The sequence below is a fragment of the Ictalurus punctatus genome, chromosome 26 (assembly GCF_001660625.3).
Source record: "Ictalurus punctatus breed USDA103 chromosome 26, Coco_2.0, whole genome shotgun sequence".
Taxonomy (NCBI): Eukaryota; Metazoa; Chordata; class Actinopteri; order Siluriformes; family Ictaluridae; genus Ictalurus; species Ictalurus punctatus.
The window spans coordinates 18,914,785-18,938,250 of NC_030441.2; the positions used below are offsets into that span (position 1 = coordinate 18,914,785).

Genomic DNA, 23,466 nt, shown 5'->3' on the forward strand with positions numbered 1-23,466 from the left:
TCAGTGACAAAGTCCACTCATGACAGTGGAAATGCATCAGTGGCTGGGACTGTGGGCAGATGTAGGGTCAGCAGCTAAAGCAGGCACAAAATGCAATTCAGAGGCAGAGACTTACACAGGACAGAGCCTGAGCTGAAGATTCTAGCAGAGCCTGAGCCAAGCCGTGGAGGAGAGACTGCGCCAAGACCAGTAGCAGAGACTGAGCCAGGAGACATGAGTCACGCAGTCAAAGACTGAGCAAGGAATGTACAATAAGTCAGAGATGGAGCAAAAAAAAAACAACAACCCATCAACAGGGACAATGGCACCAAAATACATACCAGATGCAGAGATGCATAAAATGGACAAACGGAAAGATATCAAGGAGAAAAGACAAGGTTAAGACAGAGCTATAGTTTCTCCTTCACTGTGAAAAAAAAGTAAGAACCAAAGCAAGCTGCCAAATATTCTTACAGATGCTCAGGAGCTACAAATCATTTTAGGACAGGTCAATAATACACACACCATGGCTACATCACACACTGATGAGAGATAGTGTGTAACCAAGCAATAGTGCTTATACTGTAGATTTATTATAGTACGTATTTTATTTTTTTCTTCGGTCTGTTGATATGCTTCAATGTTATTGTTTCTGTTTGATATTCAAATTGCTTTAGAACCATTAACACTAATTCTGTGTGTGTGTGTGTGTGTGTGTGTGTGTGTGTGTGTGTGAGTGTGTGTGTGTGTGTGTGTGTGTTTGTTGGCCCATGGGAGGTTTCAGAAATCCCACACAGAAATAAATGTGCTATTACATACACTGACACCCCCTGAGACTCAGTGCTGTGCACGCACACACACACACACACACACACACACACACACACACACACGTAGCACTGATGGTAACTTGCCATCAGTGATCATCCTGCCTAATCCTATTCACCAGTGCATTTTGTTCATCAGTGCATTAACAGTGCAAACTGTTAATTATTGCCATGTTCACACATAGAAAGATACACACATAGTGTGTGTGTGTGTCAGAGAGAGAGAGAGAGCGAGAGAGAGAGAGAGGGAGATGATGTAGCTAATTAGCTAATTGAATCAGGAGATGTTTTTCAGCACTTAATTCCTCCCCATCACTGAACGCTGATGTCATTAATACATAAATATGGATTTCTATCTTTCTGTCTATATTTTTGTTCTCTGTCCTTTCTGTCATTCGTCCCTCTGTAAATCCTCTATCTGTGTTCTTTACACTTCCCTTGCTCTCCACGCTGTTTCATTTCCACCTCATTTTAGTAAATAAATAAAGATCCCAAACCTTCCTCAGTGAGTACTTAGTATTTAAGGATGCGTTACGCATAACTGAGACCCGCCTGGACGCTCCTAACACGCGCTTGCTAAAGTGTCAACACGTTCACGAAAACGTCATACCAATCTAGTAGATCTATACTGTGCATAAACAAAATAGCCACAAAAAAGATAAAGAAATAAAATAAATAACACTTTTTGTGTCTAGTTTATCATTTGAAAAAGTTCGTTTATTTAAATACAATTTAAAAAAAAAAAAGTGAAATGATAATTAAACCACAGCGCTGTTGTGTTCTGGATTCCTATTGGTCAGAAGGTCTTGATACAGTGTCAGTGCTTTGTAACAGACAGATATAAAGCTGTAACCAAGTTTACTGGCATCTTCAGGATGATTTGCGGTTTCTTTCTAGCACGAGAAGCTGCATTTTTGTCTTATTAACTTCAAGAGACAGAACATAGAGAAGCTGATGAGAAATGACTGCTATAATGAACAGGAAAAAACTTATTCCAAAGACACTTGACAACATAACACGTAACTACAAACAAATAAAATGTACGATGTGGTGTTACAAAAACCGCTGACAAATTGCTGTGGTATAAGAGGAATAAAGTCCTTGTGTTCTTATCGGAAAATAAACAGCTTTAGGGTTGTAAAAGAGTATTTTATTACACATGTTAACAATAGAAAAATGTTTAGCTCTCCGTATGTTGTCGTACCATCCTACGGATATTTTCTCACACCTCAGTACTGTGAAAGTTCTTTGTCTGCATCTTTTTAAACGAGCTTGGTGAAAATTAAACAGTCGAGGTTGTTCATCTTCTCTCATTTAAAAGTGTCAAGTGCGTGTTTTTTTTTTTTCTCTTCAGGTTAACACATTTTATGACGACAGGGTGAAAACCGAAGAGCAGAAACAAACTCTGGCACGTATGAAACGTATTAAAGCGCAGTCTCATACAGCCCTTTTCCAATAAAAACAAAACAAAAAAAACCCCACAATGTCCTGTCAATGCACAGTATTTTAATACACACACTCTGGTGCGTGTTGAAGCCAGTGGGCAATTAAAGCTGAAATACCGTCGAAGGGTTGAACTACTACAAAGGCATAACACGTAAAATAATTGGGGCGTTTTACATTTGAAAAGTTGTTAGCGGATAAAACTGGCATGCTGAGTCACACGCACAACCTGCGTAGATCTACACACATACACAAAGTACCATCCCGCTTTTACACCACTATATCCTATATTCAATATATTTCACTTCCAGAGGTGCTGTAAACTTTACGATTCCTAAAACAGCTAGACTCGTTTGGTTCCTCAGAGCACGATATTTTCTGAAGTGTGTCCATATTTATGAAATTCATTTCAAGTCTTATTCAGCCAAATTCTAAACACTGACTTGTGACCATTCGGTCTAATTATAACGAAATTCAAAAAATGGAGATATGCTTCATTTATTTATTCACCTGAGAAAATAATGTTGTCCTGTAAGGCTTTTTTCCTTAGCAAATAAAATAAATAATTGCAAAACCTTGACAAAGAGGAAGATACGAAAGTGACGCAGAGTGCTGGGGCTCGCGTGGGCAGCTCTGCCTTGATGGGCAAGTGGGTTTAAATCCCAAGAGCCACTGTTTATTGTGTGGTTCTTCCTAACCTTGGTGTACCTAGCATACCCCATACACTGCACATCTTTTGGTTTCTTTTTCCTACTCAAATGCACGCACACCTACTCAGAAACACTCATTTACTGAGCTCATTAAGAGCACTGATAAACAAGCTGGGAACTATTACCTTAAAGGAACTAATGGGTAAAAAAAAAATACAAATAAAAATTCTAAATGTAGTCAATCACCAAAAGTTTTTTGGCGTATTTATTTTCCCACTAGAGCTACCAGGCTACAGCAAGTAGGAGAAGTCGCTTGTGTTGATTGTAGTTTGTCTTGTTTTGGCATGTAGTGATGGTACTATTGGGTCTTGTGGGCAGGGCCTATCCAGCATTTCTTTCAGTTCTCTAATGAGAAACAGGAGTAGCTATGAAGAGCTTCTAAACCTCAATAGTTACACACAGTTAGTTGTTTGATTTTGGAAGATTAGCAAGGCGATGTCCTGTACTAGCTGAACGCACTCACAAGGAAAGAAAATCGGGTTCGAGAGACTTCTCTTACTCTATTCTAAACTAATAGTCTAATGATAGATTACATTTAGAGTACAGGGGAATATACGAAATGTCATATTTCTTTTTTTTTTAAAAATTGATCTATTTATTAACATTCACCCCCTCGGCTCTTTGCTTGGAATGGACTCTGAATTATTTATTCTGAAACACAAACAAACACACAATTAGAAATGAACACATTCAGAGACCTAAATTAGTCAAAGAACCTTTTCACAAGTCTTGAAACGAACTAATTTGCTAAACCAAAATGACCTACTGGAAAGTCCTTTAATGCTTTAACGAACTCTAATTAAAAACTACAAACGGGTTCGTTAGAGGGTTTGAAAGCTCTCCGTCGTTGTGTTTTATCGAGCCGTAAAAAGTGTCATGCTTGATTTATTTGATTTTTTAACAAGTTAAATCTCTTAAACGTGCACCTACTCCTAGCATCGTCACGGGGCGAATCTAAATTCCATGGGCGTAATAAATTAAAGATGTTTTTTGTAGTTGGTCCAGAACCAGATTAAAAGCACACACATGCACACACACACACACGCACACACACACACACACACACACACACACACACACACACACACACACACTGGAACATTTGCATCTGCTGCCTAAGACAGCTGTAAAGGAAAAGAAGGGGGAAAAACAGAAGTGAACTGTCTGATTGAAGAACTTTCGTTAAAACCAAAATCTCAGCAGCAGATGTTTTTCTCAGACGCACAGCTCGATCACAACGGGCTTTGGTACTGGATGCCTTCCAATACTGTTTTTGCCTGCATCGCTTTCCTGTCATGACTCACCAACGTGTACCACGTGGCACTAGTGCGAACACGCCGCACACGACTTAAATCTAACATGACTCCTGTGGACATTTACACACTCAAGTGACTGCCAAAGCTTTTCAAAGACACGCATATTTGAAAGCAATGCTCATCTGCTTGATCAGAAGGTGTTGACTAAGAGTAGCAGAGCTCAGAATGACGTTTTCGTATATTAATGCGTTTCTATAGTAACAGCTTGTTCACAGGGACTTGTATGGCGGACGCCATGTTACACACCTTGACGCTTGACGGCGTGTTTTGTGAGGATTTTGACATTACTTGCAGCACGACACCGTGGATTCAATCACTATCTGAACATGTACTGTGGTTTCATCTCGATGGCAGGTGACTGTTAATTGCACGGACCTCATTACTTATGCAAATTGCTCCAGTAATGCTTCAAAACCGACATGCAACGCAGGATGGATTCGAATGATTCACGTATTTCCCACACAGCTGCTAAATGATTTATCAGTGAGTACAGATGTGTGCTTCTGTGAAACATCGACAAACATCCGCATGAGTATGTGGCACGGGTAACTACCTACACTGCTAATGAAATATTTCTGACCCATATATATTATTAACATGTTATCACATCTCCTTAGAGAAAAACTCACTACATCAGTGATATAATCTATTCATGTGGCACGTCTCCTGTACCTGTGAATGGGCTGTTACTATAGAAATGATAACGTATCAATAAAACGGCATTAACATTAACCTGGACTACTGTCTGAGCTGCTGTAATAGTAATCTAATCACCGTCTTCTGAATAATCCCGATCCATAATGAATAATCGTGATACGGCGCCGTGCCGTAATGATCAGCAGCCTAGCAAACAGTTCATTACCAATGTGTAGAACATCTTAAACCTACTGTAACCAAAAGTAGGTTTACGTGATCAGAAGTGCAGGTGGCTTTCTCGCGTCTGGACTCTGAGCAATGCCCCTCCACCAATCACAATTCTGGTTTATTCAACATGTTCCTAGGATTCCCAAAAGCAAGAAGCACCATGGGTAACACACATACATCATTTATAGTGCAGATCAATTAGGTTTACGGGCCTAGCTGTCGTGAAGGGACAACCCAAGAAAACCCAGGGGGTCCATTTACATGTAGAGTAGTGCTTGGAAGAAAAAAAACAACACATTGATTTTGGATCATAGCCAGGTTTTATTCCCCCACAGCAAAACCTGCATTTTAGATTGTATTAGCAGAATCTTGCGGCTCTATGAAAGATTTACGATTCTTTCCTTACACTTTTCTCTATTTGATACTTTCTCTCGCCTTTCTCCTCCCACTCGCTTATATCCACGTGCGCTATCACAGTTATCCACCTCCCCTCTGTCCAATTGTAGATTTCGTTGTACAGACTCACACAAAATTGCCCCCTCATCCAACACCCCCACACCTAATGACCTCAAACCCCCCCTCCCCCTCCCTCCCTCACCCATATGCTCTCTCTGTAGAATTAAGAGCACACATCGGTAAAAGACACAGCAGGTCCCTGAGCGTTTCAGCCATAAAATATACTGTCTGTGTGAGACAACTCTTGAGCGATCACAGCGCGGAAAGACCTTGAGCAGAGGAACGAGGCTGATTATGCGTCAGAATCGAGCGTCGATCGAACTCTCGTGTGTGATGAAGGAGAGCAGTGCCCACTGAGGCCTTGAGAACTCGTTAAACATTTTGTAAGAAATATGTTATGCATAGAAGCTAAGCAGCGCTGTGAGAAATACAACATCCGATTTGAAAGACTGTTGTGGACAAAAGACTGTGTGTGACTGTGTGTGTGTGTGTGTGTGTGTGTGTGTGAAACGATAGCAGCAAGTACTGCCCATGCTGTTGAGAAGCAAACACACCAAAAAATCCATGCATTAGCTCAGCAACAAAACAGCAATCCATTAATCCCCTGACTCACACGATTGATGAAGCTGCACATTAGAGGGTGTATGGGTGTGGGCGTGTAATTGATGCTGTAATCTCTCCTGTGACTGAGAATGACAGAACTGTAAAGAACATGGACTTACATATACACAAACGTACTGAGACTCTGAGATGGTTATCTTTTCAAATGAATATTTTGAGGTCAAATGTTAAGTTCCTCTAACTCTATTTTGTAGCCATTAAATACTTCATTCGTGGCAGCTAATGCATTTAAAAAAAAAAACGAGTTAAACGCTCAAAAACCAATTTAGACCACTGTGGTCTTAATGGAGGCAATTGATGATATTATACTGGAACTTCTGCCCATTACTACCAAATAATCAATAGGAGGCCATGGATTAAGAATTATGTTCCTACAATGTATTAAATGTATATTTATTAGCCCACCCACCATGAGATACAAGCTGCCTTGAAAGATGACGTTGTAACCTTAATATTTTCATTCCTGGCCAGAAGAAATGAACAGAATAAAAGTATTAAGTTGTAGCCTTTCTATATAATTTGTGACCTCCAGATATTAAGTTGTATCCTCAGAATGTTGATTCCTGGACACAAGATACCTAAGAGAGGCCTCGACATATGAAGTTGTGGCCTTCCTATATACCTAGTGGCTTCAAAATATTACATAGTCTCTATAATGTTGTCATGTTGCTAGAGCCATTTCACCCTGCAGCTCTCACCTGGTTTCCCACTGAAGATAAGCAGCGTTGAGCCTGGACAGCACCTTGATGGGAGACCTTCTGGGGGAAAAGTAAGGTTGCTGCTGGAAGTGATATTAGTGAGGCCAGCAGGGGCGCTCACCGTGTGGTGTGTGTGGGTCCTAATGCCCCAGTATAGTGATGGGGGCACAATACCCTAAAGAAAAACAAGAAGAGCACTGTCTTTTGTATGAGACGTTAAATCGCGCCATGGTCATTAAAAATCCCAGGACACTTCTCGTAAAAGAGTAGGGGTATAACCCCAGTGTCCTGGTGAAATTCCCCTATTGGCCCTTCTCTATCATGGCCCCCTGATAATCTCCATCCCTGAATTGACTACATCACTCTCCTCTCCATCAATAGCTGGTGTGTGGTGGGCGTTCTAGTGCACCATGGCTGCCGTCGCATCATCCAAGTGGATGCTACAAACTGGTGGTGGTTAAGGATATTCCCCCACCATACAATGTAAAGCGCTATTTAAATCTAAGGAATTAATTATTATGTTGTATTAGCTTGTGGCCATGAAATACAAGCAGCTAGAAATATTTACTTGTAGCTTCAGTATAAGTCGTGTCCTTGGTATATTAATTCATGGCAACAGGATACAAGTGTAGTCTTGCTTCAGGGAACTACATTTGCATTGATGATCATTTCAACCTGACTGAAAAAGTCAAATAAAAATGTATTGGTATGACTGGTATATGGGTTTTTAATCATGATGAAGTTCTTGTCTACCGTCCTTCAACATTTCAGATCTTCTGAATAACTTTTCAATACTCCTCAGAACCAATAAAGAAAGCAACATCCTTGACATCAGCCTCACAAAGAAAAGCAATTCTTTGTTTTATTCTCTCAGCATTACTCATTCCCCCACCCCTGCTATGGTTACATTCACAAGACAGCTGAAAACCTATTCTTCTCTGTGCTTTTATTTCAACAATTCCCACCAGAATTGACTGCTAATATTGCCATTCTGCACATCACCGAACTTGCTCTGGTCTCTCACCTCCAACGCCACTACACCAGAACATCCAAGCCCCTGACTGTTTGACATTCTCTGAACAAAGGAACCATTTTCAATTCCAGCTTGCCCACCTCAGAGACGCTTGACTCCGCTGACTCTCATCCTGCTGATGATGCGCTTTGAACAGAAGGTCAAGATCTTTCTGTCATCCTTGGTGGAAGCCATGGTGGAGTAAGAGCATGCACAAATACTGTACAAACTCAAGACCGACTTCATTAACTTTGCAGCCACTCACTGAGGAAGTCTTTGTCCACAATCTCCAGTGACCTCCCATCATAACCGTGTTAAACGTGTTGTTATTGAGCAGTCTGGTTCCTTGCATCTTGAAGTCTGCTCAAGTCACACCCCTAATTAAAGCACCTGTCAGCGAATTCTTATAAAGTACCCCACCTCAACGTGCAAAACTAATCCCGTCCAAATAGGGCTCGATTTTCACTCGTGCTGACTTTCGGCCTGGCTTTTTGGAATTGATCTCCAGACTAGAGAACTGCAGGTCACACAGCTTCTCTTATCATCGATATGCTGATGACTCATAAATTCTGTTTTCCTCCACTTACCATCCAAGTCCGAAGATATTAGACCCACAGTCTGAAATGAAAAATAACCGATCTACCCTGCGGCTACCCGAGGCTCTATTGATGGCTGCAATATTCCTGGACTTTGAATACTCCAGTTTAAATGACAGGTTGCTATAATGACGTTCGTTGGTATAAATGAAGACACACAGATGAAATATGTGTCAGAGCCGCTGTAAGAGAGGAGATGCTCTGAATGGGGTGATGGGGCTTGGAATGTGTTTTTGTTTTTGAAAAATTTTGTTTTAAAGAAGCAGAGTGTAATATGTTCTTAGGGGGCCAAGGATTCCTATCCTCACCCCTGCTGATTGTAGCTATAGGTTTCAGGACTGATGTTATTGGGTCCCCATTTGGTTCTGCTCGCGGCATTTTGCACAAGAATAACAAAAATAAATCAAACTCATGTGTCATATTTTGACATGTAGTATGTTGAAGGCTGCTATAAGAATTCTTGAAGTCATCACTTAATTTATTATTCATTTACTGAACTTTTACGATCTGTCTCGGCATCTGTGCAATATAAGTTAAGCGATATGCTTATTGTACGTATTCACCGATTTATAATAACGCACTCACATTATCGTTTCTATAGTAACGGTTCATTCAACATTCATTCAAATAAACATCCGGAGATGTTTATTTAACATCTATGGCAGGAATCTCCAGTCAGGTAAAGCTGTAACTATGTTTCAGGGTCGAAACCACACTACCCACACTACACACTACCTAGAGCCTCTCCTACGTGGTTCATAAAAGCTGACTTAATTCAGCTTGCATTTCCTCATATTTACATCCAGATGTGTACAAATTTTTTGAACACGCCACATTTTGTTTGAACCCACCCAGTTTTTTTCAAGTGATCAAAAATATTGGAACACACGACTGACGTGTGTTTCTTGTTGCCCAGCTCTGCCCTGTTAAACTCATTGTTTAAAAGAATTACTTGCTCTGAACATCTACTCTTGGTTTCAGCCCTAAGGTTCACATGTAAAGAGTGCATTTGGTTGAATTGTTTAAAAAGGATAAACCAACATGAAGGCCAGAGAGCGGTCTATGGGAGAAAAGCGATCCGTTTTGAAGTTGAGAACAGATGGAATTCTATCAGAACCATTGCATGAGCATTTAAGGATAGCTAATACAACAATTTGGAATGTCCTGAAAAAAAGAAACCGCTGGTATATTAACAACCAAGGGAAACAACAACAGCTGATGATAGAAACATTGTGAGAGCTGTGAAGAAAAACCCCCAAAATAACAGTGAGTGACATCATCAACAGCCTCCACAGGGCAGGGGTGAAGGTATCACAATCCACCGCTTGAAAACTTCAAGAGCAGAAATATAGATTCCACGCTGCAAGATGCAGACCACTCATGAGCTGTAAGAATCGGAAAGCCGGATTGGAATTCGCAAAAAATACAGAGACGAGCCACAAAAGTTCTGGAACCAAGAAGAACCTCTACCAAAGTGATGGAAAGGCCAACATGTGGAGAAAGAAAGGATCTGCTCGTGAAACAAAACACATGAGCTCATCGGTCGAGCACGGTGGAGGGAGCGTCATGGCTTGGGCTTGCGTGGCTGCTTCTGGAACCTTTACTCATGATGGAACTCATGATGATAGCAGCAGAATGAATTCAGTAGTTTACAGGAACATTCTGAAAACACACTAAGATAACACAACAAAAGGACATCATCCGGGGAGAAAAGTGGAAGGTTTTAGACTGCCCAACTTTCATCAACACGAGAAAGAATTGGACACACAATGACGCATTTAATGTGTTCATTCACATTTAGTAAACACTTCATCCTGATCAGGGTCAAGATGACTTAAACCACTAATTTGTTCATATTTCAGGACACAGTACTGACTAATTAATTTATATATATATATATATATATATATATATATATATATATATACATACATACACACACATGTGGGTAGGTCCAAGCAAAAATATCTGTAGAAGCAAATGGGGTGGGATTTAAAAACAAACAAAAATAAAAAGTAAACAACCCACACTACCATACACACCTAAACAAAGATTATAATTCTATTAATTACCTTTTTTTGTATGTGTATAAGTGTGCAAATAACCAGAGAAGGCTCAAAATATTAGTCTTAGTTTCCCAAAAATCTTTATTGGTTTTGGGCAAAACAGAGAGACACACAGTATAACCTCCACCAGGCTAGAGCGTCCCCCTCTGTAGACCTCTCTCACTCTACCACAGCGCCCTCCAAAGGCCACAGTTAGGTGAGCATTGAAGTTCTCCCAACCACAAGGACCAAGATGGTGGACAAGCGTTCGGGATATCAAGCTAACGTAGCTACGAAGTGATGTTAGTGTTTCCACGGTCAAATTCTTTTCAGAACTTCCTTTAAGAATCATTTATTCCCAGACGAGAGCTTTAGGCGCTTGTCCGAGACGTACCTCCTCTACTAGTTATCCACATTAATGACAGCGAACATCAGACAAAATGCAACTTTTTCCCCGATAAACTATTCCTTTAAGGCATCTTTAGACTTAACATGAACAGAATTAACAAGATAAACCTCATTAGTAAGCAGTTAATTCACTAAATTATCTACAATCTTCTCAGACAACACTACAGCACAACGTACTCCAGCTGTGAACCCAATCTGGCTGTAAAAGTTTCAGTAGAAATCACATTGTTCAGTTTTTTTTTTTTTTTTTGCATATATTAGTTTTCCTATAAAACTACAGCTCAGTTTTTACTAAAGTGAACTCTTTCCTCCAGTACTGATTGGTCCTGACTTTACAGGCGATACAGATTCTCACACATCAAATAAACTCATCATGATCAAACCCATTACTGGTGAAATTATAGTACATTTGCTCTGCTATAGAGCTACAACGACTCTCTAAAACATGTTTTAGTCTCAAGTACTCAACAGACGAGGCAGCGGAAATGAATTATTGAACAGATATGATTAAGAACTTGGCTGCAGTTACGAATCTGAATTATTAATTCACTTGTTTCCAGAACCGGTCCGGAGACGATCAAATCAAACGGACCTCCGCTCCGAGTCATCATCTCATCGACTTGCAGAGTTTTATTACATTATTATATGAATGGGGATATAAAAATCTCAATATTCAGCTACTGATCATTCTGTAGGTCTACAATTACTGACTGGAGTCCATCAGTTGTGCTGTAAGTACTCGCACCCCAGTACAAACATGGAGATTAACCCACCGCTCCTGCGACATTGTGGTGGCCCGGCCCCTGATCCTGATCCACCATAGTGTTAGCACAGATTTATACCTGCTTGCCGTAGTTGTCCTCTACAGCCGTGCAAATTTTTTATTTTTTTTTGAGGTAAAGCAATATGTCACGTTGATGTTAGAAAACAAGTCAAATTTACAAAACAGTCCAGATTTATTTCCGTTCTTCCAGCCCTGTAATATCCGCTCAGTGAAGGCGCCGTTCCACTGAAAGACAGGACGAGGGATGCCAATATTTTGTGCGGCGTAATAGATGAGCTACAATCAGTAATTGTACACAGACAAAAAATTGCACACCAGCTACACCACGTCGAGCGTGTACGTCTGTGTGTGAGGATGTAAACGGACTCATGTGTTAATTGTTAACTTCTGAGGTGCGATGTGTAGTCTACATAGGGTTGTTTGGGACACGCCCTAACGGCTGAAATGAGTGGCAACATACAGTGATCACTCACACACACACACACTTTTTTCACGCTCAAGAACACAAGAGTGTGTATTTGTTTGTCGCAGTGAGTGCACATATTTTTGTGCATATGCATAATGCCCCTTTATTTAAGGTGTGTGTGTGTGTGTGTGTGTGTGTGTGTGCGTGTGTGTGTGTGTGAGTGTGTGTGAGTGAGAGAGAGAGAGAGAGAGAGAGAGAGAGAGAGAGAGAGAGAGAGAGAGAGAGAGAGAGAGAGTGAGTGAGAGTGAGTGAGAGAGATGACAGGTCCCAGTTCCAGTTCCAGCTCCGTCCAGGATCGTCACCACCACGGCAGTGGGATTGGTCGAAGGGTCAAAGGTCAAGGCTCGGGCTCAGCTGACCACCCTGATGCCGAAGTAGTTCCTCAGCTGCTCCAGAAACAAGAAGGTCAGAACCGTGTGAGGAACCAATCGGATCCCCGCTGGAACTAAACCCTGCAATGTGATTGGATGTTTAGTTTTTTAACTTTACAACAAAACATTAGAATATATTTTAACAGCTAGCTAGAGGTTACAGTTATCATGTGACCCTTCAAGTGTGTCTGAAATGCTAATTAGCCAATGTGTGTGTGTACCTTGTAGAAGGCAAGTGGACCCAGTTTGGCAGTCTCAGTCAGGCAATGCATCACTCCCTATACACACACACACACACACACACACACACACACTGACAGTGGAAAATCTGTAAAAGGTTTCTCTTAATCAGCATCATGGCACACACACAGGGACACGAGTGACATTAAGACATTTAAAGTAACGCTTTTCCACCACAAACTGAACCCGCTGAGGTCAGAAAATTGGAGGTGGAGGTTTTTAAAATCATCAACATGACATAAAACAGCTCCGTCCATCACACAAACGTTACAAAAACATACTATATAGATTACACAAGGAATAAAACACTCCATGTTGTGCTGTATGTCCACGTTATCATGGCAGAGTTGATTATTATCCAGAACCTGCACGCCCTGAACTGTTTTATTCCTCTTATAACACTGACTCACCCTGTACTCTCCTTTAGAGTTCATCAATCGTGTCTTCAACACATCCAGCGGCTGGCAGAGGAATGTAGCGCATCCTCCCTGAGAGAGAGAGAGAGAGAGAGAGAGAGAGAGAGACAGAAAGAGGACAGAAAGAGTGAGAGAAAGAGACAGAAAGATGCCAAAGACGTGGACAGGGACGTCCTCCTCCACCAAGTCGAGTCCTTCTTGTTACTAACCTGTTTCCCTGAAATGTCCTTAAATTACAATCCAATCAGGACGGACACTATTGAAGGATAAATTATTTTAGACATCTGACCTTGTGCCTGTCCAGATCAACTGCAAAATCGAATCCGCTGGTTATGATGAAAATGCCATACAAATTTCTCATTTCTAAGTCACTTTGGATAAAAGCGTCTGCCGAGTGAATAAATGTAAATGTAAATCCTACAAAATATTCAGCCAATCGATTTTGAGGCATCGTACACGAATCCTAGACAGACGTGTGGGTGGACGACCTGGAAAGCATAACGACACTAACACACAGACATATACATATGCATACATACACACACACACACACATATATACATATGCATACACATATATATACATATACATATATATATATATATATATATATATATATAGGCCTATTATGCGTGGGGTGGGGGTTGAGATTAACAACCTGGCATACTTCACCCTCCAGACTAGCAGCTACCCTGTAATAAGGGAGAATCAGCGGGATTAGATAACGGGGTGTGAACTGGATTGGACTACACTGGTCAGAAAACGGCGTAGAAGCTGGACTACCGATGTGTTCAGTCTCCCTCACACACAAACACACACCATTATCCAGGTATAAAGTACATGACACCTCAAGAGGGAGACATTTCTCTCTTTAAAGCAGATGTTCAGGAACTCAACTAATAATCATAATCATTAACGTAATCATTTATACAGCACCATATAAAATGCCAAGGACAATCATAAAAGAGTAATAAAAGCAACCCACGTTAGACATAATCTCTCTCTCACACACACAAATGTGTTAAAACATCCCATTAAACAGAGAAAAAACAAAACAAAACAAGCTGCACATCAAGACTAGCAGTTCTATAAATATGCAAAGCATATAACCTGACTAGCGCTTATATTTTATGGCATAATAACCATTTAATGTGAAATATTCATAACACTAAGTCATATTCATACTGTAAATGTCTTTAATCCTGCAAACCCCTCACCACTAGAGGGAGCACTTCACTGTCATACACATTCCATTTCCTTTATTATTATTATTATTATTATTATTATTACTGTGCAGAAAATAGAGTTCAGTTAATGCTGAGGATGTCCTCAATTTAGTCCGTTATTCACTTAAAGTAAAGGATTTTGTATTCGTTTATATGAAACATTTGTGGGTGAAAAAAATTGAGCTGATTAATAAAAACATCAAAACATTTAAAAAAAAACAAAAAAAAACAACAACAACATTTGGTTTAAACATTCAAAAACCGTTACTGGTTATAACTGAATCCGTTTAACGTTTTATTGTTCACGTCCTGCTGGACAGATCTCGTGATCGTTACTCGTTCTGGTCACGATCGGCCAATCGGAGGCCTCAATACTCACAGCGATGAAGCTGGACAGGAAATGCGTGAGAACGTTGTCTCCCAGGAAACCCGTGGCCAACACGAGCTGCTTCGCCTGATCGTAACACGCTAACTGCACACACACACACACACACACACACACACACACAAACACACACAGATAACGATGTTTATTAGTTATTATTAAAAGGACAAGGTCCACAGTATCTCCTTATCTCACGCCCCTCGCTCACTTCACTCTCAAATTAAAACTGGTGCAGACGACGCTGCGCTGAGAATAAACAAATACTGTTTATTAGAACATTTTATAAAACTGTGTAAAGGTGTTATTAACAATCTCTCTGACCTGTCCTACAGTCACTAGCGCGCCTCTGCTGCTCGCCATGGTGGCTCCCGAGAACAGCTTCCTCGTTCCCTCTGATGGACACACACACACACACACACACACACACACACACACACACACACACACACACACACATACTCACTGGCTCAACACACAATAAGACATTTGTGTAAAAAAAAAAACAACATTATTATATTCCTGAAGTAAACTCACCCTCACACCACACTCTGTACAGCCCATCCAACGCGTGCTTATAGCTGAGGAACACACACACACACACACACACACACACACACACACACACACACACACACACACAAACTCAGTAAATTGAAATATTATATGTGTATGACTTATTTAGGCCATATATGAACTACAACACAGAACTTCTCATCAGAGTAAGGAGAGTCTATTTATTTATTTATCTATCTGTAAATGCACGCAATCCTTCATTTACTCCCGTCTTCATCGCCTCATACACGAGGAAACAATATTGTGGATGACATAGAAACAAATATAGGTTTGAAAACAGCGACGGTATAAAAATGTAATGTGAATATAAATTAAAATATAATAATATAAATGTGGTTTTGATTCAAAAGCTACAAGAGAATGAACTCACTTTCTCCTGAGCTCGGGCGGAAGCTTCATGTCGTTCTGCATCCTAACATCAACAATAAATCATCCATAAACACACACACACACACACACACAGGATAAACATAATATTAAGCAATAATGTCGTGTGTCACCTCTCCTGTGTGTAAAACCCAGCTAACATGCAGAAAGAAATGCTGAATGTGTGTGTGTGTGTGTGTGTGTGTGTGTGTGTGTGTGTGTGTGTGTGCGCGCATACCTGACATTAACCATGTCTGCTGGTGTTCCAATGAAACCTCCTGTAAATCCTACAGAGCAAAAAAATTAAATCAGACAGACAGAAGGCATGGTAGGTAGAGGGTGGGTTAGGGTAGGTAAGGTAATGTGAGGGTGGGGTAGGGTACAGTGAGGGTGGGGTATAATAGGTAGTGTGAGGGTGGGTTAGGGTAGGTAAGGTTGGGTGAGGGTGGGGTAGGGTGGGATAGGGTAGAGTGTGGGTGGGTTAGGATAGGTAGGGGGGTGGTGGGTTAGGATAGGTAGGGGGGTGGTGGGTTAGGCTAGGGTAGAGTGGGTGGGTAGGGTAGAGTGAGGGGTGGGTAGAATGAGGGGTGGGTAGGGTAGAGTGGGTGGGGGTGGGAAGGGTAGGGTAGCGTGGGCGGGGGTGATGGTATGGTAGAGTGGGGGGGAGGGGGAGTTAGGCATCTGCATGAATAGCTGTTAAAACAGATTTGTACACTTGTAAACTGTAACAGGGTAGGTAATATAATAAAAAGGTATTTTATTTTATTGTAACCCGCCTGGCGTTAGAAGCACATGAAAACGTTTACCTACATGTGGCAGGTGCTAATTCATCACCGTGGTTACCAGGATGTGCCAATATGAGCAAGTTAAAGCAGCGTTTCGGAGGATAGAGACCGTCCTTCACTCTGCTGCTCCATCACCCACTTCTTACTCCCCAAAATAATCACTTTCACACTGAATAATCAAATATTCATCACTCACAACTAAGAATAGTGTTGCATGCAGTAATGTGCGTGTGTGTGTGTGTGTTACCTCCGAATGCCCCCAGCAGGACTTTCTGGTAGAAGGGCATCGGCCCCTGACTGCCCATCATGTCCCTCACTGTCTCATAGATAGCAAACCTGGTCAGGGAGTAAGACATCTACAGAGACAGACAGACAGACAGAGAGTGTTCATTTCAGATAGAGAGAGACAGAAACGTCATCACTGATCATCCCACTGCAGCAAACTGCATTCATTCAGATACAACACACCCTTCAGAGAAAATCTTTTACACCCAACTGTATGAGGTGTACTGTATGTTATTTACAGTATGTCCTTCATATTTTGTTGGACCAAGTACAAGTACTGAATTAGTGTTCATAGACAGTTATTAAAGAAGGTGCTGAATCAGGTGTTAGACTAGCTTTAGCAGATCTAATGTAACACTAATTTGTGATTTACACTGAGGTACTGAACCAGCGTGAGGTACTGAACCAGCGTGAGGTACTGAATCAGCGTGAGGTACTGAATCAGCGTGAGGTGATAAACCACTGTGTAGTACTGAATCGTTGAATAACAAAGAAGCATTGACTTCATAATTATTATAAATAATAATAGTTAATGATCTACAAAACTTGTGCAATGATAATTTATAGGTCAATTATTTCTGGCACCTGATGGCCTGCCTCACTCACACACACACACACACACACACACACACACACACACACACACACACGCACCTGTCTGCAGAGGGAGGCACTGAGGCCATTGTAGAGTGCCAGAACGCCATCGTGCTTCACCACGTGCATCGCCATCCCCATCATCCTCATCTTCACCTCCTGCTGCGTCTGCAGGTGCACCTGAGAAAACATCATCATCATCGTCATCATCATCAATATCGTGCCTGAAATGTAATCTCGATATAAATACACTTATTCCTGACAGAACCCAGAGTGTGTTAGAGAACACACCTGAACAAACAGCATCATGTCCAGGTTCTATACAAGTACAGGTCAGGGTTCATTTCTAACAAAATATCCCAAACTCTGAACATCTCGCAGTTCCACGTTACACCTGTGACTACAGACTAAAGGATAGGGCAGGGGCGCCATCAAAATTCAGTCAACAGGCTGAGGGTAACGTTCCACATGATGCCACCACCAGCACCAAAAGCACCAGCACCGTGCTTCACTGTGGGGCTGATGTTCTCACCAGCAGTGCTGGGTTCTGTGCCACGCCCCAAAAGTTCCATTTTGTTCTCATCAGACCAGAGAACGCTTTTCCACCATGTCTCTTAAATCTCCCACATGACATAATAAGAAATGAAACTGCCATTAGAGAATTAGACCAGTGCTCACACGCTCTTCCCTCCCACCTGTCTGTCTGTACTGTAGGTATACTGTATAAATACTTTATATATGTGCTGCTTCTTTAAAAACACACACACACACACACACACACACACACACACACACAATTAATAACGTTGCCAAATAGTATTCTTTCTTTATCTCCCTCAGGCTGCCTTTTGTCTTGCTCCGGACTCTCTTTCCCTCTTTCATTCAAGTCAGCACACAGAGCTGTATTTCTCTGTCTCGCACACACACACTCTTACACACACACTTTAATTCCCTCTCTCTCTCCCTTTCACCCAGTCGGTTAGTATAAAGGTTACATGTGCATTCTCCCTGTTCTCACTGTCTCACACACACACTTTAATCTTGCTCTGGGCGCCGAAAGCTAACAGCGCATACAAACACTCCCACTGAAGTAAACTGTTTTCAATTGTTTTCTCCACAGACTTTTGTGAAACTTAAAGGAGCAAAGCTACGAGACGAATCAATGCCTTATAACAAAATCAGGAAAAAACAAACACAAACATCACCGCTAATTCACTCCGGCCCGCTAATTCACTACGGCCCCGCTAATTCACTACGGCCCCGCTAATTCACTCCGGCCCGCTAATTCACTCCGGCCGGCTAATTCACTCCGGCCGGCTAATTCAGCGCGAGAGCCTGCGTGCGCCCGACGTCACTACACGTTACAGTAGCGTTTTGTAAGGACTGGGTGATGTGGTTCCTCCCTGGTAAAACAGGAATGGCCGCTGGCTCCCACAAGAGCACCTGCTCACGTCATCGCTAACCTCCATCAAACCCACTGCGGCTTTATTTCCGGAAGATTCCTGACTGTTCAAATCTGTTCACACGCACGGATTACAGTGTAGTGCACGAGGACATGCACGCCAGGAGTGAGACGTACAACACACACACACAAAATATAGTGAGAATGCAAGACACAAATGATTGTGAGTGTGTGTATGTGTGTGTGCTGATTGGAACGAGGCCAAAGCGGCCAACTGCAACTCAGAGACGGAACTGTCTGCGCCTCTCTCTCTCTCTCTCTCTCTCTGTGTGTGTGTCTGTCTCTCTGCCTCTCTCTCTTTCTCTCTCTGTGCCTGTCTCTCTCTCTGTAATAAGACATTGTGTTTTAGAAGGCACTCATTTAAAATGTAATTACTGTCCTTCTTAGCACTTAAACTCTCTCCCTCACTTTTTGAGCTCACACACACAATTGCCCTATGGCAAAGTCCACAGAACTGCAATAAACCTCACTGCATAACTCTCACATACAAATACACACACAAGCAAACAACATGCTCACATCACACTACACATGCTTCACACGCATTCCCACATTCATACACACACCCAGCATGTGCCGTATCTCCCTCTTTCTCTCTCTCCCACCCCCCTCTCTCACACACACACACACACTGTTGTTTCTGACCACAGTGAGGTGAGCATGGATCGTGAGGTCATCCTTACACTCAGAACAACCCGAGATATTCTCGTCCTGATTAAACCTGTTTTATTAAACACATTTACTCAAAGTTTCCCGCTGAAGTGAGTTGTGCTGATGGTAACAGGTTCGAGGTGTGACATGTCAGCACTTGTGTTTCAGTGAGTGTATCAGGACGAAACCCGAGACACACTACATCAACATTAGTACAAGTAACTGAGGCAGTGAGAGGCGGCGATCTAGAGAGACAGAGAGTCAGTCAGCGAGAGTCAGCGAGAGACAGAGAGAGGCAGAGAGACAGAGAGAGAAACAGAGAAAATCAGAGAGAAAGAGGCAGAGAGAGGGAGTGAGAGACAGTGAGTCAGAGAGAGAGACAGAGAGAGGGAATGAGAGACAGTGAGAGAGAGAGAGGCAGAGAGAGGGAGTGAGAGACAGTGAGTCGCAGAGAGAGGGAGAGACAGTGAGAGTCAGAGAGAGAGACATAGTCAGAGAGGCAGCGAGAGACAGAGAGAGAGGCAGAGAGAGAGAGAGAGAGAGAGAGAGAGTGAGGCTTCACTCATGCAGAACAGCTGAGTAATACTGTACAGAGAATATGGGACACCAACTGGATAATAAATACAGCAAATGTATACTCTGAATTTGTAATAAGAAGGCTGAGAGTACGGTTATATCACAAGGCCTTTTTATATTTCTTGTTTTTTACTATCTAGATTTTTACTATCAGAAGAAAATAAAAAGGAATCCAACAAGACCTATGCTGATAATTAAGTCAGCTGAGCTGGCATGCTAACTCTGCACTCCGTTAAACGGAACAATCAACAATATAATTTATTTCCAATTTAACTCTGTAAGATGTTTATTTAACCTTCATGTAAGGAGTCTCCAGTGTCAGCACTGGGCATCAGTAAACAATTTCTGGGTTTTTGGAAACATGACTTTTATCTCCTCAGAGAGGAATAAAAGAGAGGGCTGGGGAGAGAACGAGCTTTTATAGCTGCTACAACGTAAATGATAACAGGACGATGTTTTATTTCTTTATTAATTAATGTCCTCTGACCTGGAGAGGAAGCGAGAGCGCCGTGTCTGCACTTTTTTTTTTTCCCAAGCCAGAAAAATCGAGTAAAGAACTGCTGACGCAATACTAATGAGATTGGTGGGGAAGGGGGCAGAGCTTCCAGTTAATATCCACCTATGCAACTGTCAATCACTCGCAATTGACAATCATCATACATCAATTAGCTCATCTGCTGGTACTGGCTGAGTGAGGAGGGACTAGAATTTTTGCGTGATAACTGAAGGTAAAATTCCAACCACTTGAAGAAAACACAAAATGGACATTAGTAGGTTTGAACCATGAGTACAAACAGTACGGCTTCGACGTATGAACGCATACGGGATGCAGACATGTCGCTCACGTGTCCTGCGACTAGACAAAACCACCTCAACCACAGCTAGTATTCAAGTCTTTCAAGCTCTCGGCACTTTTGACCTCTATGGCGTTCCATAACATGGCGCTGTGTCATGCTGTACTACCGAGAAGATGGACACTACAATGATGAACAGATGTCACGCGCTCCAACACGAGGCTGGTTAATGCCACTGATCCGAGAAATCAATATTAGTTAATGTTGCATGGAGGACGGTCACACACGCGCACGCAAGCCCTCTTGCGTAACAACACGCGATCATACTGCAGGAGCGCGCGCCTCACCTTGACCAGGTCCAGCGGGTGCGTGCAACATGCCGCTCCGCACGAGGCGATTCCGCCGAAGTACCAGCGCGAGACCCGCTTCTCGGTCATGTCCTCCGGTTTAGTGTCCTCCCAAAAGAAAATAACAGAAAGCGATTCCGGTGATCTCAGTCCAGCTGATGAATGGTGAAGGCACGAGCGCTGCAGTTCCGGCGCTCACGCGACATCTCGTCGCAAAGTTCACCGATAGCCAATAACCGGCGCGCGCTCAGGGACGGCCCCTTGTGTTTGCGCGCGCACGCAGGTGTGTGTGTGTGAGAGAGAGAAGACTTCACAATCTCCGCGCTATTATTGCAACCTTATTTCAACACAGATAACGAATCATCCGCACTTTTTTTCCGCGTTGCAGCGCGCGACCTCGTTACTTCCGGGTTCGTAGCTGTTAGAACTAGAAGTAGAAGTTAGAAGTAGGACTCCTTAAAGGGCCAGAGGCATAAATTGTGCAAACCTCTTCAAAGTTCCGCCATATTTGAGGAAAGATCAACGTTGACTACGTTTACATGGACAGCAGTAATCTAATTATTGACCTTACTCTGAGTAAGATAATAATGTGATTAAGGTGTTTACATGAGTCGCTTTTAGAATACTCCTGTCGTGTACCCATTTTACATGTTATTGATCATAATTAGATTAACAGCCCGTGCCATTACGTCACCGCGCCACGCCGTCCGACGTCCTTCCAGAATTTCACGTATCAACGTACAGTTCATCTTCGTTATGGTACCATATACAGTTTTGGGTGTTTTTATTTATTTTTTTTTACGAACGCTTTAAGTGCAGTTAATTATTTGTAATGCTGTACGTGCTAATAGACAACTGCTTGAAGCCGTGAGCTGCGTCTCAAACCGTGTACTTACCGTCTATATAATAGCCGAGATACATGTATTTCTCCACACTACAGGCCTATAGTAGGCAAGTAGCGTTTTGGGACGCAGCCGAACTCTCTTGTTCGCCGTAAAATGTAAAACCACCGTGTGTGATCGTGTCCTGTCGCAAAATACGGTGAAAACTCTCACAGGACGTTAATAGTGTGATTAAGGTGTTTACATGTCTGTAATACACGTCCATAATGCGACTAAAACAGGAGTACTCCACACGTCTTAATTCGATTAGAGCTTAATTCGAGTATGACCTTAATTAGATTAAGGTAAGTAAAAATTGCTGTTTACATGGTAGTTTCTTAATCAAAGTATGGTCTTAATCGGATTAAGAGTGGATTATTGTTGTCCATGAAAATGCAGCTACTGTGTGGCGAGTCTTCTCAAAACAAACGGATCCACGCCGAAAACACATCTAACGGGAAATGTTTGAATGTTTGATTTTTGAATGAGAGATTTTCTGCTTCACATTACATACCAACAAAACCCAACAGAGCCTCCTTTAATGACACTAAAGAAATGTAGCTGCAAGCAGCGATATACAGGGTCCAAGCAACCTTTGCAATGTTGTCCATGTTCCATATTCACATCGACCATCAGGTTGTGGGGGGGGATCTGTGTGATCTCTGTGATTTTGACCGACATGAGTGTTGGAGCCAGGCAGGTTGGTTTGAGTATTTCTAGAACTGCTGATCTCTTGGGATTTTCACACAAAACAGTCTCTAGAGTTTACTCAGAATGGTGCGAAAAAGTAAAAACACCCAGTTCTGTCAATGGAAACGCCTGGTTGATAAGACAGATCAGTGGAGAATGGACAGACTGGTTGGAGCTGACATAAAGGCTACAGTAACTCAGATAGCCGTTCTGTATAATTGTGATGAGCGCAAAAGACTCTCAGGACACACAACATGTCGATCCTTGAGGTGGATGGGCTCCAACAGCAGAAGACCACGTCGGGTAGCGTGGTCTGATGAATCTGAGAATTTGTAATGGTCTGGGGAATGTTTTCTGGGTGCACTTTGGGCCTGTTAATACCAAACAATTATCGCTTGAATGCTACAGACTATTTGAGTATTGTTGCTGACCGTGTGCATCCCTTCATATCCATTTACCATCTTCACATGGCTACTTCCAAAAACTGCTTCAAACTTCATTTCATAAACATGACTATGAGTTCGGTGTTCTTCTGAATCCTGTAGATCAACCTTTGGGATGTGGTAGAATGGGAGATTCACAGCATGAAAGTGCAATTG

The 23,466-nt window shown here is 42.1% G+C and overlaps 1 protein-coding gene across 1 annotated transcript; it reads right to left on the minus strand.

Annotated features, from left to right (window-relative positions):
- Positions 1–10,645: 10,645 nt before the first annotated feature.
- Positions 10,646–21,698, minus strand: slc25a10b (solute carrier family 25 member 10b). Its single transcript, XM_053676051.1, has 11 exons — positions 21,297–21,698; positions 17,527–17,646; positions 16,835–16,943; positions 16,041–16,089; positions 15,807–15,848; positions 15,398–15,441; positions 15,185–15,255; positions 14,858–14,950; positions 13,247–13,324; positions 12,818–12,874; positions 10,646–12,677 (listed from the first exon to the last, which is right to left on the minus strand). The coding sequence occupies exons 1-11, from the start codon at positions 21,384–21,386 to the stop codon at positions 12,576–12,578; spliced, it is 855 nt and encodes a 284-aa protein (XP_053532026.1). The 5' UTR covers positions 21,387–21,698; the 3' UTR covers positions 10,646–12,575.
- Between the last annotated feature and the right edge of the window lie 1,768 nt (positions 21,699–23,466).